Source organism: Pan paniscus, chromosome 18, assembly GCF_029289425.2.
Source record: "Pan paniscus chromosome 18, NHGRI_mPanPan1-v2.0_pri, whole genome shotgun sequence".
NCBI classification, from domain to species: Eukaryota; Metazoa; Chordata; class Mammalia; order Primates; family Hominidae; genus Pan; species Pan paniscus.
Window position 1 is genome coordinate 61,986,386 of NC_073267.2, and position 17,075 is coordinate 62,003,460.

At 43.1% G+C, this 17,075-nt stretch overlaps 1 protein-coding gene and 1 long non-coding RNA gene across 6 annotated transcripts in view; both read right to left on the reverse strand.

Moving 5' to 3' along the window:
• TOX3 (TOX high mobility group box family member 3) overlaps positions 1-8,960 on the reverse strand; it is a 112,412-nt gene extending 103,452 nt beyond the window's left edge. For 2 of the 5 annotated variants that reach the window (XM_063597994.1, XM_063597993.1), the window contains exon 1: positions 7,792-8,960. In XM_063597994.1, coding sequence (XP_063454064.1) covers positions 7,792-8,004 — 213 coding nt within the window. In that variant the 5' untranslated portion in view covers positions 8,005-8,960. Of the gene's footprint in view, positions 1-7,061; positions 7,621-7,791 lie in introns of those variants that run through there. The other 3 variants (XM_055099202.2, XM_055099201.2, XM_003819819.5) reach the window with 2 other exon arrangements.
• Positions 8,961-12,511: 3,551 nt separating this feature from the next.
• LOC130540869 (uncharacterized) overlaps positions 12,512-17,075 on the reverse strand; it is a 55,489-nt gene continuing 50,925 nt past the window's right edge. The window contains exon 4 of the long non-coding RNA XR_008954886.2: positions 12,512-12,860. This is a non-coding gene — a long non-coding RNA (uncharacterized LOC130540869). The remainder of the gene's footprint in view (positions 12,861-17,075) is intronic.

Genomic DNA, 17,075 nt, shown 5'->3' on the forward strand with positions numbered 1-17,075 from the left:
GGATGTTGTCCTTGCATTTCCTGTCTCCTTCCTCTTGAAGGACTCAAATTCATTTCATTCATTTGCTTTACTACAAACAGAAAGACTCCATCTTTGGTTGTTCAGCCCCAAACTCTCTCTTGAGTTCCAGTGCATGACTCTGTGAGAATATACCACTGAAATATCCAAAATGAGCTTGATCTGGTTATCTTTCCTCAAAACCAGCTTCTCCTCTCTCCGCTCTGCTTCCACTCAAGGTCTTACCATTCGTCCAGGCCCCAAATTCAAACACCCTCAATCATTTCTGCTTCCTCTTTCTGCCTTCCAGTCGGGAGGTTCTGTTTAGTGCTTTCTTTTCTTTTGCATCCAAATTCACATCTCCTTGATTCAAATCCTTCCCATACCTTACCTCAACTGGGTGATGGCATCCTACTCCCGGTCTCTCCTACTCTTGCCGGGGCCTACACCAATCTACTCAAAAGGTCAGATCAATCTTTACAAAAGTAAAACTCTAACCAAGCCACCGGTCCACTTAAAATTTTTCAGGCTGGGCGCAGTGTTTCACACCTGTAATCTCAGCACTTTGGGAGGTCAAAGGCAGGAGGATCACTGGTGGCCAAGAGTTCAAGACCAACCCTGGCAACACAGCAAGACCCTATCTCTGCAAAAAATAAAATGAAAAAGTTAGCCAAGCATGGCGAACACACACCTGTGGTCCCAGCTACTCAGGCCTCCTGAGTAGCTGGGACCACAGGTATGTGTGCATCTCTTGAGCCTGGGAAATTGAGACTACAATAAGCCATGGTCACTGCACTCAAGCCTGGGTGACACAGCAAGACTCCATCTCAAAAAATATTTATGTGTATATATATATTCTTCGAATGCACTCAGTTGCAGACACCGTTGACTTTCCAACAGCCTTCTTCCTTGCTAACAGAGCATAACACTAATTAATTATGCTCACGTAGCAATGCCCAGCCTCAAGGGATATTGGATTGGTCTAAACTGATCAAAGTAATCTTCCTCTTTGCTAGTGAGTAGCCTAGGGTTGGTACGCAACCCATTTCTGACCAATAAGATAAAAGAGAGGGTCTAGTGGAAAAGCTTTTCCTTCTTGCCAAGAGATGTACAGGAAGAGAAAGTACTCATTTGTGACCACTCCCACCACCATCACCTTGCTTCTTATTTTGTGTGTTTTCATGTGACAATGTGACACCCAGAGCTACAGCAGCCAACTTGTAGCCATGGGAAGACTGATAAAACTCCAAGGATAGCAGAATAAAAAGAAAATCAAAGAAGGGCTCTTCAAGACATGATTGAACCATCCAAAACAACCTGGCACTGCCAACCCAAAGACTTCTTTGAAGGTAAACAAGTGACTTTTATGGTTTATGCCACCATTTGTTGAGTTTTCTGTTCTCTGCAGCCCAAAGCACTCTAACTGATAAACTTAGAAAGAGCAAACTCTTGACCTTAGAAGGCCCTCTGCTTGATGTGCTACTCAAAGTGTAGTCTACAGACCCACAACCTTAGCATTGCCTGGGAGCCCAGCCCTGGGCCCATGAATCAGAATCTCCAAGGGCAAAGTCCAAAAGCCTGTGTTATAACAAGCTCCCAGGTGGTTCTTGTGCATGGTAAAGTTTGAGAAACACTGCCCTACAAAGTGATCACAAATTATTTTTTACCATCTCAGCTACTACCGTACATAGCATGAGATGCACTTGATCTGCAATTTGTCTGGTGGCAGTAACCTTTCCGGGTTTGAGCATCATTTGTTGCTCCTTTAGTTTCTTCTCCTCTTAATCAAAATCTTCAAACTTGAAGCCTTCAGGTCCTGAGAGGATTACAAAGGTCTGAATATGAGACAGGCTGTGAAACAGGCCGTGATGAACTATGGGGTACAGGCACATCTGAAGGACACCGAGCAGATGTTGCCATACAAGGATATTGGTTCAGTGTTGCCAGATTTCTAAAGAAAAGCTGGAATCCAGATTTATATGCAAAGTTTTTTAGATACAGACAACCAAGCCTTTTTTAATACTCTGCAGATTAAACAAATTTTCAAGTGGATTCACATCCAGCTGAGTTTGTGACATGAAGTAGATTCCTTGAAATATCGACACATACTTTGAAAACTGTGACCACCTACATGCATTGACTTCATTTAAAATGACTAAAATTAATTTTCTTTGGCTAACTATATGCTAGTCTCTACTGAGCACAGGGTCTTCATCAGTAGCCCAGCATCTGGAGTGGTCAAATAGTTTGTGGACCTCCAGTTAGGAGCAGCAGGACTGTTTTATCCATTAGTCACTATACACCACACACTTAGAACTGCAAGCTTCTCATGGGCCCACAACAATGTTTAAAATGTGAGAAAAAAATAAACGCCACACATCACCAGAAAACTACAAAATTACAACTAATAGATGTGAAGCTAAATATTTACAAAATGTAAACTAAGTCAACGGATCCATATCAACTCGAATATGGTATCATATCACATTAGATTAAATGCAGGATGTGGATGCATTTTAATGTTTGATGGGGCGTGGAGGGGAGCTCAGATCAATAGTGCTTAGAGCTGCCAAGGTTCTAAAAAGGCCCTGGGTACCAACCTGAAGCCAACTATTCTGTGGTAAGTCTGGTCTTCACAGGTGTCACAAATTTCTTTACGCAGCTCTACTCCATTCTATTCAACTGTCTACATAGTTGGACATGGGAGCAGAACTGTCCACATAGTTGCACGTAAACCATAAATGACTTATTAAAAAGTTATGTTTGGATCCTCATCTACATATGAATTTAAGACAAGAAGTACAAGAATCAGCACACAAGCAAGTTTTGAGGGTCCCACATAATGATTTTAATTATTTTTTGTTAATTTATTCCAACATTTAAAATTCATGATAATTCACATAAAAACCCAGATTATCATCCTCTTGAAAAAAGAATTGTAAAGTATAGAGATATTGGACCCAAATGTTGGCATGGCAACACTCTACTAATGCTGACGAAGGCTATCCCTTTAAATGGGGTATGTTCTCTACTTGGCCGCAAACCCTGTCTCCATGTAGGCTAACTTGCTGTCCCAAGAGACAATTGAGTTTATGCCCCCTGGTTTAAGGCTCTTAGGAAAACCTTATTTCTTTTTCACAATGTGGCTTCAATATCTTACGTGAAGACCTGTCATGATACGATACAGGAATCTCTCAATCTAAGAAGAGTTTCAATCAAATTCCCTCTCAATATGTTCTCAATTTGAACCATGATCCCCAAGAAGATGGACAAATGACAAATTACCCTGCAGTTTCTTTTGCCCTTCAAGCTAGCCAAGGCAGAAGCCCAATCAGGTGGAGTCAAAGCACTAATATAAGAATGTCTTAATTAATCAGAGTGATCAATAAATAATACACATAATAATTAGAAAGCAAAGTCTGGGACTGATAGAATAAAAACAACATAGCACTAATCTAAGTAAGGGTGAGAGGTCAATAGCCATAATTCAAAAGGAAAAGCCCTAAAAATATGCAGAAATAGCTAGTAACTAGAGTTTAGTCCAAGTTTGTTAACAACCCACTGTATGATTTCACCTCACACCCACATTAAACACAGTATCTTATTTTGGGATGGCAGAATTCTGACAACTACAGGTTGAGTATCCCTTATCTGAAATGCTTAGATCTAGAAGTTTCAGATTTAGGGGTTCTTTGGATTTTGGAATATTTGCATTATACTTACCAGTTCAGCATCCCTAATCCAAAAATCTGAAATCCGAAATGTTCCAATGAGCATTTCCTTTGACTGTCACATCAGTGCTCTAAAAAGTTTTGGATTTTGGAGTATGTTGGATTTCAGATTAGTGCTAAATTATATTTGCCAATTGATATTCTGTGTATTGTTTTCTTACTGGTGAAAAGACAAATTGAACTCAGGAAAGAAAAATTACAAATATATAGTCAAAGAGTCACCAAATCATTTGAGCAACACAATGAGTTTTTATTTCTTAATTTACAGGGTTTAATTTGTTAACCACACCAGAAAAAGAAATGTTCAAACAGTCGACTTTCTACTTGAAATTAAAATGGAAATTAGCCCTTAGGAAACAGTGATGACTTTAAGTTTATACATCAGTGGCTGGTTCATGAATTATTAACTGATTTTAATGATCCTGGCTATATTTTATTTGAAGTTATTCTCCTACTTGCAACGACTTTTGAACCCACAAAACTCTTTCATCCATTCTCCACAGACACAGTACACTTTCATGAGCACTGACATTTGAAAAGGATCCATATACTCACAGAATGTAAAGATAATACACATGCATATAATTTATACAAAGGACTCTGGTCATTTGTTAAAGAGAGAAATGAATGAAACCCTATTATTCACGGTTTGTAAATAAATTTAAAGATAAGCGCTAACTTTCACTTGTTAAGCCTAGAGCCAAGAGTTCGGTGTTTCTTCTAAAGTTTCCCAGATGGTCATTAAAACAAGAGAGGGAAGAAACATACTTTCTTTGAAATCCATCATTTCCCATCCAGAAAGATAATACATGTCATCGAAAGTTAAGTCTTTAGAGATTAATTAATAATGTGAGTATTTTCAAATAAAATAAATGCATGTCTTTATATGGTAGTTTTTACATTTTCAGTATAAACTATATTGAACAGCACCACTTCAGACACACAAATTAGCTGTGAAACAAAATGCTATAAACCTTTAATTAGCACTTGCTGCTTTATATCCATAAAGTTAATACTTCCTCTTCTACTATATTCTCTGTAAAGGAAAATTATGGGAAATAAAATTGTGTTTTTCACTTCTGAAAATAAAAGTAGCAAAATATAGTATTGTGGCTCAGTATAAGATAGTTATATTTTTACTTGCAAGGAAGTCAATACAAACATCCCTTACAATAAGTATAATTTGATTCCTACCAATATTAAGCGCTATGTCTAACTTTCATAACTTGGGTACACAGAGCACTGATGACGATCAGATTGCTAAATAAGTAAGAAAGCAAGTTATTTCAGGCAAATAGCTGCATTAAGAAAATACGACAGTAAGCCAACTTGCATCCACACTTCTGAAGCTGAACAAGCATCTCAATAAATAATGTCTGTTTTCAAGCTTTATATACCCTCCCTGAAATAAATGTTCTGAGCTTAAATAGACTCAAAATAGCCTTTCTCAGAAAATAAAAAAGAGACACACACAAAACACCCCCAATTTCCTCTGGTCCCTTGAAGTACCCTTGGGATCCCAGTGAACAGAGATTTGCCACGCATTGCAGTGACTGCATTTGTACAATAGGTTTCTATTTTGGTGTCATTCGAGTGTTGCTGATCTTAAATCAGAGAAAGAAGGAGTTACATTAGGCAAGGTAATGGCTTCCAAAAATAAGAGCATGCCCAGTTTATACAAGGCTTGCATCCACATGCTAAGTTGTAAGGAGATAAATAATACCCCACTGGAACAATTAGGTGGATTCTCAGAAACACTACATACTTAATTAGGCTGCCTAAGTCCCTTACTGAGCATACATGGGGGACTTTTTAAAGCATTTAATAACCTGAGTAAATCCAAAATCAGAGGACACAAACTAATCCTTAACTCTGGCTCCAGCGATCGGCCTTTTCTTGCCTCTCTATAAATGCTTAGCGTAGCCCTTAGAATTCGGAGAGCAGGAACGCTCCAACCACCAAAGGGTTAAAGCACACGGAATAAAGTCCCCTCGATCTATATTTTTTGGGAGGCCCCTCTGTGCCAGACGCTGAGCTGGGCGATGATGACACGCGAGGGCGAGCAAGAGAGACCCTAATGGTCTTTTACAAACTTCAGCACTGGAGTTGGGAACGGAGTATAAACAAATAGAAAGGAACACGAGCCTCCATCAGCCACGGGGCACAGCAAACTGTTCCTCACTCTAGATGCAATTCCTCCTCTTCCTGTTATTTATTCATTAGTTTTGTTTAGCACCTTTCTTTCAGCAGGCTCCTTATTTCCTCCTGTTATCCAAGCAATCACAAACAAACTACGATTTGAAAGAAAAAGGGAGGGAGGAGGGAGGAGCAGGAGGAAGGGGAAAGAAAATCACATTCAAAACGCACAGGCCATCCAGAGCCCGGCTGTTTCTCTGAATCTCGCCCTCAGGGTGATGTTTTCGACAAATTCGGCGCTGGGGGCTTCAGGGAGGACAGAGGACACCGGGTGGTGGGGGGGAATTCCGCGCGGCCCGGGTACCAGGGCTGCGACTCTCGCCCGCCTCGCTGCTCCGAGCGACGCCCGCTGCCCTTCTGAGGTCCACCTCGCCACCTGGAACGCTCGGTCCTCGAAGTTGGCGCAGGGGGAGGTGGAGAAGGTGGGGTGACCCCAGGGTGTGGTGTGGAGGTCTCCAATCCCGATCTCCCCGAAATGCAAAACTTAGCCCCCCCAAAAAAATGAGAGGAAAGAAGCCACTTACTCTAAGCGGGGAGGGGCGGGCACCCCGGTTCCGAGGTCCAAAGTGCCCTAGCGAAAGGGCAGCAAAGGCCACCTGCGGGGTCCCACCACTTCCCCCCACTCCCCTGTCCAGGCATACTCAAAAGTTTGTTCCTTTCCGTCCGTAAGCGGCCCCGAGGCCGGCTCTGGAGTAGGTGGGGGAGGTAAGAAGGACTGGGGGTGGGGGAGGGCAAGATCATCGGACCAGGAGATCAGGGACCCCTGCGTAGCCCCCACTCAGTCCAGGGGGGCTGCGATCGTGTTTACTAATAACAGCAACAAACAATCACACGCAAGCCCTTCTTTCAGTCCTCGGGCTCTCTTCGCTTTTTTGGGGCAGCAAAGGAGAGTCTGGCGGGGAGGTGGGAGGGAGCGGAGGGGCTGAGGAGAACGCCGGCTGGGGGACAAAAAGCGGCGTGGGATGGGGCAGAAAGAGAAGGGGGGAGAGCTGGACAGAGACGAAGGCTCAAAGGTAGAGGAGACATGGGAGGAAAGAGGCCAAAGAAAAGTGCAGCAGGCGGTGAGCCCGAGCGCGGGGCGCGCCCGGGATGGGGAGGTGGCCCCCGCCCCCCGGCCCACCGGCCCAGCCCGGTCACCTTGCTGTAGCCGTAGTACCCCAGGCACTGCGCGAAGTCCAGGCTGGCAGGGTCCCCGGCCGCCGCGGGGTAGAACCTCACATCCATGCCGAAGCTGGGCCCGGGGCCGGGGGCCGGGACTGGGGTTCGCCGGGGCCGGGACCCGCCTCCTCGCCGCCGCTAGATCCACCGTCGAGGGCGCCCGGGGGTGGCGCGCGGGACTCGCGGCCGGAGGGGCGCCGGGACCAGAGCCCGAGGAGCTCGGGAGCCGCGGCCGCCGCACACAAAGGCGCGGCCACGCGAGCCGCGGGAGAGCGGGAGGCGGCCGGGGGGACGCGCCCCGCCGGGGCACCGAAGCAGCGCTGCGCGCGGGCCGGGCGCCGGGGGCGCGGGGCGCGGCGCGGGGGCCCGGGTCGGCGAGGCGAGTTCAGGTGCGCTGGGCGAGGCTGGGACGGCGGCGGCGGCGGCGGCTGGCCCCGCTCCTCCTTCTCCTCCCGGGGCGGACTGAGGAGACGAGCCGCGGAGACAAGGGGCCCGGCCCCTCCCCTCCTTCTCCCCCTCCTGCCTCAGCCGCCGGTCCCCTCCCCGCGCCGCCGCCGCTCCGCCCCTCCCACCGCGGGCAGCTGGCGCGCCGCCCGCCCCGCCGGTGCGCTCCTCGGCCCGGACCGCCTCCGGGCGCGCCCACCCCGCCCCGCCGGCCCCATCACCCCCGCCGCGGCCGCCCCCTCTCCGGGGCCCCTCTTCTCCCTACCTCGCCCCCCTTCCCGCTCCGGTCCTCTTTGTCCCCGCTGCCTCGGAGCGCTCCTCTCTCCCCTCCTTTCCTCGGCCGAAGCGGACGCCAGCCCTGCGTCCCGTGTGTCCTACCCTCCTCCTGCGCGACCACAGCTTCCCCGGGCCCCAGCATCCCCAAGCCGTCTGCTCCCTTCCTGTCGCTTTCCTCCCCACGCCCCCCTTCCTTCTTCATGGGTGCCTGTCCCCGGGCCCCTCTCCTCGACCCCGCCTTGCCTTTCGAATGTCCCCTGCGTGGACACACCTAACCCAGACGCCAACCTGCACGAGTGTCTCCCGGTAGCCGGGAGCCGGGACCCCCAAGTTCACCTGTAGGATTTCCCAGAAGGGGTGTTGGGGCCTGACCTTTCACAGGTAGGCAGACTTGAAGCTTCCCAGGTGAAGCCTCGTGTCGGTTCTCTTCGTATTCTCTTTGCTCTTGTTTGTATTCGAAAGGCATTTGAGTAACTGGATCTAGGCAGATCATTCACTGCTCTGGGAGAGAAAATGTCCCTATTTTCCTAAAAGGTCCTAGCTGATTAACTTCCCCACTCTACACTCACCCACCCCTCTTTATTTCTTTATCTTTCTTAAGCTCCGTCTTTTTATTTATTTTTTTTTTTCTCATCGGCTTTATTGCTTTGAGTTAATCTGAGAGTTTGGCCTTCAGCCTTGGCGAAGGGAAGGGGCTTTATACTAAATGGGAACGTTGTGGAGAGGCCGTGAGATCTGCGCCCTCCCCAGTTTAGTTATCTGCGAGCTACTTTAACCAGAGTGGCGACATTCTGAAATATTTCCTATGACACTCGCTAACAGTTTCATCCCCTGGTCACACCTTGCTGGCCCAGGGCCTGAGCTTTTTCAGACAAGCATGACATGGGTTTTCTTTTCATTTCTTCTGTTCTCCAAAGTAGATCGGGCTTGTGACACCTGTGTGTGTACCTTCACTCAATATTATCTTTCTGGAACGGAGCAGAAAAAAATAAACTTCAATTAGGTGAAAGTTTGTGTATTTGCTCTTCTCTTAGCAAAAACTTGGGTCAGGAGACTACTGCATGAGAGAGCAGTGTGTGTTCAGAAAAGAAACAACTGCCCACGTTGTCCCTGGGTTGACTCTGATCCCCGCCCTCCCGAAAAAGCTTTGGTTTCCCCTCCCTAGTCTCCATTTAACGTTGACAACCCAGCGGCGCTCCCTAATGGCCCAGCAGGTTGCACAAATTGACAGTGAGCTGAGATATTATCAGGACAACACCCCATTGAGTAAGTTCTTGAAACGCAGAAGTGGAGGCCCTTTCTCTGGGCCACTGGGCGCCTGTGGCCTTTCCACCAATCAGAGCTGGAGGTTGCAGTGGCCACCTGTTGTCTCGCAAGAGAACATCTTTTAAGTTTCGCTATTAGTATTTAACAATGGCCTACAGAGCAGGATCTGGCCACAGGAGAGGAGCAGTGTGATGATCTGGGGTACCAAAAAAGAATTTTTTAAAAAAAAATTTTACAGATAGCTCTTACAAGGAGCCAAAAGTCTGGAAAGCTAAGTTTTTTCTTTGCACACTCACAATCCTCACCTTCTGCTCATTCTGTTTTGCATCTGAAGCAATCTGAGCTTGATTAAAGGATGAAGAAAAGTATAATCAAAGTTACAGAGACTAAACCTGAACTTGTAATCAGACTTCGAGGATCAGGAATATAAATACGCTTCGCAGTGGAAACCCGCTAGCTGCAAGAATGGGAATTGCAAGTGGGCTGATGTACTGCATTCAGCTTTGGGCGGTAGAGCCTAGAAAATGAAGCGAGAACTTTACCCCTAAGGATCTCAGGAGCTAGGAATGCTCGGTGACAATCCCTAACTCCTGGCCATTGTTTTGGAAAAGTCTTTCTCTTAAATTTCCCTTCCCTGTTAGGATGCAAATACCTTTGTGAAGGGAACAATACTCATCTGTCTGCATTTTATTATTTGATTTAGGATATAAGGTAAGCAAAAGATCTGAGTTTAGATTTTGATTTAGAGGGAGGGGAAGAATCCGGGTGATGAGCTGAAGATGTGTATGTTGAGGCATTTAGAATGAGAAAATCACTGGAACAGAAAAAGGGCATTGGTGAAGGCTGCTGACTTGACGATTTAGCCCAATCTCCACGCATTTGGCAGCTATCTTTATTTATTGTTTTTTTTTTTTTTTTTTTTTGAGTACCTACCATGTGCCGACATGATTTTAGGCACTTGCGAATGAGAAAGAGGATTCAATTCCCGACATGACACATATAGAAGTCCTCAAAGAGGACTATGATTTGGGCTCTTGGAACACAAAATACACACTAACTCACATGCACACGTGTATACATGCCCTGAACCATCCCAGTCCCCTGGAGATACTGTCATGGCACAGCCACTAGCTGCTGTTGAGAGAAGCGACATGAAAAACAAACTCACATACAGTGTGAAGGATGCCAGCTTCTACACCCCCATGGTATTTGTATAAGAAGGCTCAAGGGATGAGGCAGTGCACACTGCTACATCATTGCTGGATCCCAAGAACCTCAGACCATGCTTGGTACATAGTTTGTTTGCAGGAAATAAATATTCATTAAAGAAAGAAAGTTTAGAAAGAACATGGGAAGGAAGAAAGAAAAAAAAAAACAGAATGTTTTAATAGTGTAATTTATTTGCAGGGAACCTTAAGGCAGGATTTGAGAAGAGTGTATCCAGGACCTCTGATGTGAATTAGAACAATCTACTTTGGGTGGGGTGGGGGCCTTTTGCACCCTGCTGTTGTAGACCCTTCGCAGACATAAAAACTAAGATCCTATGTGGTTTCCTTTAGAACTGATCTGATTACACTCTCCATTGCTTTCGCACTATCATCTAATTTTAAGAGTTCCAGTGGTTTTGAAGACTATCCATTAAAAACTTTAGAATAATGCTTTAAAAAATTAAATGCAATTGTAACTGTCATGGTATTTGTTATCTTAAGGGTGTCACTATTTTCAGTCTGTCAGCAGTCTTGTTTCTGAAAGCCATAGACAAAGGTTTCCTTTATACTGGATTAGCCTTGAATTTGAAGAACCTTCTCCAAGAACATATCTTAAATATGCTTTGAATTTATGCTGAACAATGCTAACAGTTATTGATTTAGAAGGGCAGCAGAAGAATCAATTCTGCAGCCAAAATACAACTTCTGGGCATAAGAAAATTCCTTTAGGGTTTTGAGATGATTCGGATCAAAACTGTCCATCTTATTATAATACTTGATGTTTCTAATTAAATAGTTGATGTCATCCAAGAATCCCTTAAAAATGGGGAGAAAATACACAAACTTTACATTGTGGGAAAACTACCTTACATCTTGACAGAAACTGAAAACTTTCTCTACTTTATCTGGTTTCAAATTATGCAAGAAAGTCCCCATGAGGACTTCATTAAACCTGCCAGAGTTTTATAACCAAAAACCTCACTGGAACCCCCACTTTTACGAATCTATGAAAGTAATTTAACCCCTCTGTGTTCTGCTTGCCCAAGATGAGATGCAAATACTATTAAACAGTATATACAGTTTAATTCTCTTGAGTTTTGGTGATGAAAAATCCTATCCAAATATTATGATCCTTGCAATACGTAATGTAACCAAATTAACGATAGCTCCAAGTGGAAATTAACAAGGCCAGGGCTACTCACGTTTCCTCTCATCTATTCCCATAGTAACAGCTAATGTATTATATTGCTAAAATATCTTATATTCAGTTTTATGTCTGAACTTGGTGTTGTGTCATAAAGCGTAGCATTCCTACCCAGACTGGATTCTTAATATGTGTATCCTCATGAAATTTAGGAGAGTTTCGTGTCTGCAAATCAACACTTCATGTGCATAGTCTAAACCACATGCAGATAAAAGCAAGTCAGAACCTACCAAGACTCTCACCATAGTGAACCTACACATGGTATAGAGGAAGAATTCTTACCTGGGAGACCTGATGACACATTACCAGTGCAGGACCTAAAGTGAATCACCATAGAGAGATCCACACAGGAATTATAGTGTGAAAAAAAATCCCCAAGCATAGACATTGTTAGCTTCAGTTTTCAGTGAATCTAAACTCTTCTAGTATGAAAATGTGAGCTATTTTGATATTTTTACTTTGGTCAAAAAAATACAGAAATCCAAAAAATACAGAAATCTGGGAAATGGGATAAAAATAAGCAAACTTTTCCTTCATGATAATAAATATATATTCAGTTGTGTACATGAGGTTGTTTCCCATACTACTACAATTTTAGTCCTATTGGTCTCTGTATTACCAGGCACAAGAAGAGCTCTAGAAAACTAATCATTTTGTCAGTTGACTATTAATTTTACAAAGAATAGATAACACCCATAGGTTCTGACAGATACATAGTAATTATGGAACAGTCACCTCCAACACCCTGGTAGCAAAAAACTATTAAGCCAAGAATTCATTACCACAAATATGGAATGCAGCAAGTATTTGCTTGTGACCTAAGTAGCTCTTCAATAAAGATATTTTAGAAACCAAAACACTCCACACAATCAGGAGGTGTGCAGTTTTCACTGTATTTACACTCTGCCTTAAAAAAAAATTTGTATGTTGTCCTGCCTGTTTTCTGAAATATATTCTATTTCTTTTAAAGTGAAAGAATGACCTCTTTTGCAGGAACGATTTTCAGAGACAGCGTGTTTATCAAATGGTTTCTCTGCTTTCATAAAAACAATTTATTTTCACTGAACTCTTCACGATAAGCATCAAAGCCAGGAAGAATGTACAATGAAGTTTATAATTTCACTCCAGAAACAAATACTGGGTAGTTATTATTTTGCTTAAGTGAAAAACATTTTTTTTCCCCCAAGGAGACAAAGGTAGTAATGGGGGAGGGGGTTTATACAGGAGTGAAAATCAGGAAGTCCAGACAGTCTTCAGCAGGAGGGGCCCCTGGTGTTGTCCACAAAGACCACCGGCTGAACAATGAAAGCTGAAGACCCAGTACTTTCTTCGCAAATGGGTGGGGGTCAGTCCACAGTTTTATTCTTCGCTAAGGGACAGCTATAGAGGCATTAAGGAGAGAAAATCATTAGGCAGATATAATTAAACCCTTCTATGACAGATCTATATACCATTGCACATAGATATCTCTCATAGTTGGTGCTTTGGATGACAATCCTTTCTTTGATAAGCATCCATGTTTCTAGGCTTAATTTATATGACATGTTATTTTTTAATAACCATAGAACAATAAAATTGTAAAAATAACCAAGAAAAGAACTGAGTCTAATAAAGATTCTGTTTCTTAAGAAATGGGAAACAATTGCATTTGATCACAGAACAGCCAAGGACTAGCAGCAAAATAATCTCTCCTAATTTACATAGATCTGTGCATGCCAAACAGATGAGTGTTTGCTTTTCGAGTAATAGTGCAGGTGCGTATCCTGCAGTGACTAAATCTCTAACTCATCAAACTGTTTCGCCAGAATGGGACATGCCCTCTTTTTCTGGAACAGTTTCAAGTTTTCTCCCCAGCATTCCAGCCACCTGTTTATGGAGTTCATCCTCGGGAGAAGATGCATGCAATTAGAAACAAGAAAATGAAAATAAATGACCTTGTTTGTTATTTATAACAAAGAAACTCTGCAAAATTAATGCTGTGAAGCTTGACCTCCTGACCCAGGAAAAAGAGCCACCTCATGGCTTTGTGGCCAATGGACAATAGTCTGGCAGCTCCCATTGTCCAGCCACCCTGACTTTTGGATGGTCATTAAAGCCACATATCCAAAATATTAAATGTTTTACAAGTTAGATTAGAGGATTTGCACTTTTTTAAATGCGTGTTTTAAAAACTGAGGTTAGTTAGCACAAGAGATTTTCTTTTTAAGGACAGCAGGTAAAAATCATTTAGCTTCATCTACTCCATCTATCTTGTGTCAACAACATGTTGAAGGAAAGGAAAAGATTTAAAAATTCTGAACTAGTGCTTTGGGAATTGAAGAATGGTTAAATATATAATAGAAATCAAATAGAAAGGTGGTCTTTGAAAGTGGTTCAGGGAAAACATTGTGTTTCCTCCCTGTTGAGGCCTCAGGGAGGAAAGGGGGAATTACAATGTTCTGTTACATAAATGCAGTGTGGATGGTGCCCCCTAGAGTTGTGCGATGAAATAGCATTGCTGTTTTTCCTTCCACCTCTTATCCCAACCCACACATCTAGAAGCCCAGGGCAGGAAGGAAATGAAGGTGGTAATGGAGTTTTGAAGACTCTTCAGAACTGGTGCTTGGGTGGAACATCTTGAGGTAGGATGGCGACTGAAAATGACACTCTCTGGTGTGGCTGATTCTGAAGCTGGCCTCCCCTACTGCATCTTGCCTCTTTCCGCATTTGGTCTCCTCCTTCATTCACCCACAACAAATTCCATGAGTGTCCTCTATTAGTCTAAACCTTAGAGTAAAATCCGTGTTTGATTTTTTTCCATCCAAGTTGCTTATTTACTGGCCAATCTGCCCAGTGCTACTACATCTTTAATTGTTTTATTTTTCCCCAGGAGGAAGTAACTATTTATTCAAGAAGGATCTCTACTGTTCCTCAAAATGTCTTCTTCACTGTGAAATAAAGTCAGTTTCATAAGGCATGCAGATTGTCATGCAAACACCACCCTGAGCATTCTAGATCATACCTCCTCACCTTCCCTTTTCTTTCTGATCCCCTGAGGGTAGCTCATTATATGCCCCTCCCTACCCCTTCTTGGGAATGCTGCAGCCATAAATCTGGAAAGGTCATTAGAATTACGAACTCTGGTTGGTGTCTCACATACCTACAACAGCAACAACAACAACACAATTATAGCCACTGTAGAGCCAATGTCCTGGTTAATGTTTGTGTAACTGGCCAATTCTCAGGCCCAGAGAAAGGAGTTTAAGAAAGTTTTTGCATCTCACCAGTCTAAAACTTCTTCTGCAGTCCAAAACCACATTTCAACTATTGTTTAACTGAAAGACTGAGCCCTCTTAATCTGGAACCACCAACTAAATTCCCCCTGTGTGCTTAAACACCAAGTTAGAGAGCTGTGTTCAGTGCCAGTGAGAAAGAGTAGAGTGTGATTACCCCATCTTACCCACAGCTGAAACCTGTGTCATTTATTTTTCAACAAATGCTGACTGTGCCTTTCTAACTATATGCTCCTACGTTTCCAGAAATGGGAAAAAGCATGATCCCTGTTTATACTAAACATGACAAGACATGAGGAAAGTAGTATAATAATGAAATATTGTAATGAGTGCCATAGGAAAAGCATTCTCAGGCTAGTGTAGTCAACAAACATTTATTTACAGAAATTGTTACAGGTAATATGTTAGTGTGCTGCTTAGAAAAGGCGGGGATCATTCATGATCAGGATAATCAGAGGAAATTTCATGGAGAAGGCATTTGAAAGTAGATAGCATTTTGGTGAGGCAAAAGGGATGAAAAAATACACTAGTGGAGGGAGGTTTTGAACACAGTTATTAAAGAGAAAATATTCCATGTGTGGTGGGAATTTTGGGTTGCATCGGCCATTTGTTGGGTAGATTAAGCTTCAGTAACAAATAACCTTTAATATCTTAGTGGGTTACCAGCACAGAGGACTATTTCTCAGCCCCGTTCCAGTCCACCACCCATCAGCTGCTGTTCATTTGCACATCTTCATCTCAGGACCAAAGCTGAAAAAGAAGCTTCTATCTGGGGCGTGTGGGTCTTGTAGCAGAGGAAAAAGAGAGAGTGGAAACCCGCTACAGTTGTCAAAGCTTCTGCTCACCTCATTCCCGCTCACTTTTCACTGGGCAAAGCAAATGAGATGGCCAAGCCCCATGTCAATGGGGCAGAAAGTATGATCCTCCCGGAGGGACTGGTCTGGCAAAGAGTAAGGAGGAGTCCCCTATTTTGCAATAATGTAGTCGGTGCCATGGAAAGAGTGTTTTAGAGACCTACCAAAAGTTTCAGGCAGCAAGCAAAATTGTTTAGTAAAAGGAGTGAGTGAGTGTTGAGGGGAAGAGTTTGGTGAGATAAGATGCCGGGAAGTGATAGGGGGAAGGAGACAGGCTGGGAAGTGAAACATTATGAAGTTTTGAAGGCTGGGCAGCTGAGTTAGATTCGATGCAAAAGGACGTATGATGGCATGAAAAAACGCAGCTGTGAGTTCTGATCTAAAGTTTGTTTTGACCCATATAGAGCAGACTCATTTAACATTTAATTAGTTTATACTGTGTGTCAGTTGTGGTGGCATGTAGACATTTGCATAGATCTATATTTTAAATTTTGATCCTCATGACACCTCTCTGGGTTAGATAAGTATTATTCTCTTTGTTAAGCTGAAGGAGGCTCACCAAGGTTGAATGACTTGCTTAAGGACACAAAAGCAGCACACAGAACTGTGATGCAAAGTGAGGTCTTTCTACTGCATCACTGCAGGGCAAAGAAATTAAAATGTCACCTTTCTTTAGTATTGACTTGTTATTCTTTATCTTCTCCTTAAATACACAGTCTGAAAGCAAGGTTAATATGATGCTTTTTCTCATATTAATTAAAATGATGTTTATATAACTAATCCTTGCATAGTATAACTTTATAAGTGAATAAAAAAGAGACAGATCTTTAACTGAGGTATTTATTATAAAATTTCGTGACAGAGACAGTTATTTCTAACCAAATACAGAATGCTCTCCACTATGTATTTCCCAGTTTTTCCTGCTGTTAGGTGAGGAGCAGCTGAGGCAATAAAGAATTGGTGTGCTTCCTCCATATCTTTCTTGACCTGCTGTGGTGTCCTTGGAAGACACATGCACCAGATAGAAGAAGACAATTCATGCCTCAGAATTCACATGAGCAAAACCATGTCTTGATGGTATTGCACTACAAGATATCCAGTGTCTATTTGTTACAGCAGCATAGCCCAACCTATCCTGATTAATACAGATCCTTCTGACTTTAATTGATACAAGGAAAGTGACCATATCTGTCTTGCACATCCTCTTATCCCTACTGCTGAATACAGGACCTCCCACATAATATATGCTCAATAAAGTTTGATTAGTGGAAAATGAATGAATCTCAAATTGAGTCTGGCCTCTGTCTACTATTTGGTTAAACCACTTATTAACTGCTTTTAGAAACCAGTGGTTGATCAATCTTTCTGATATATCATTTCATCAGATCACTCCTCAGATTAAGACTTTATTATATATTTAATCAATTTTAAACTCCTTCCTTTGACATTCAAGGTCCCCATAATCTCAC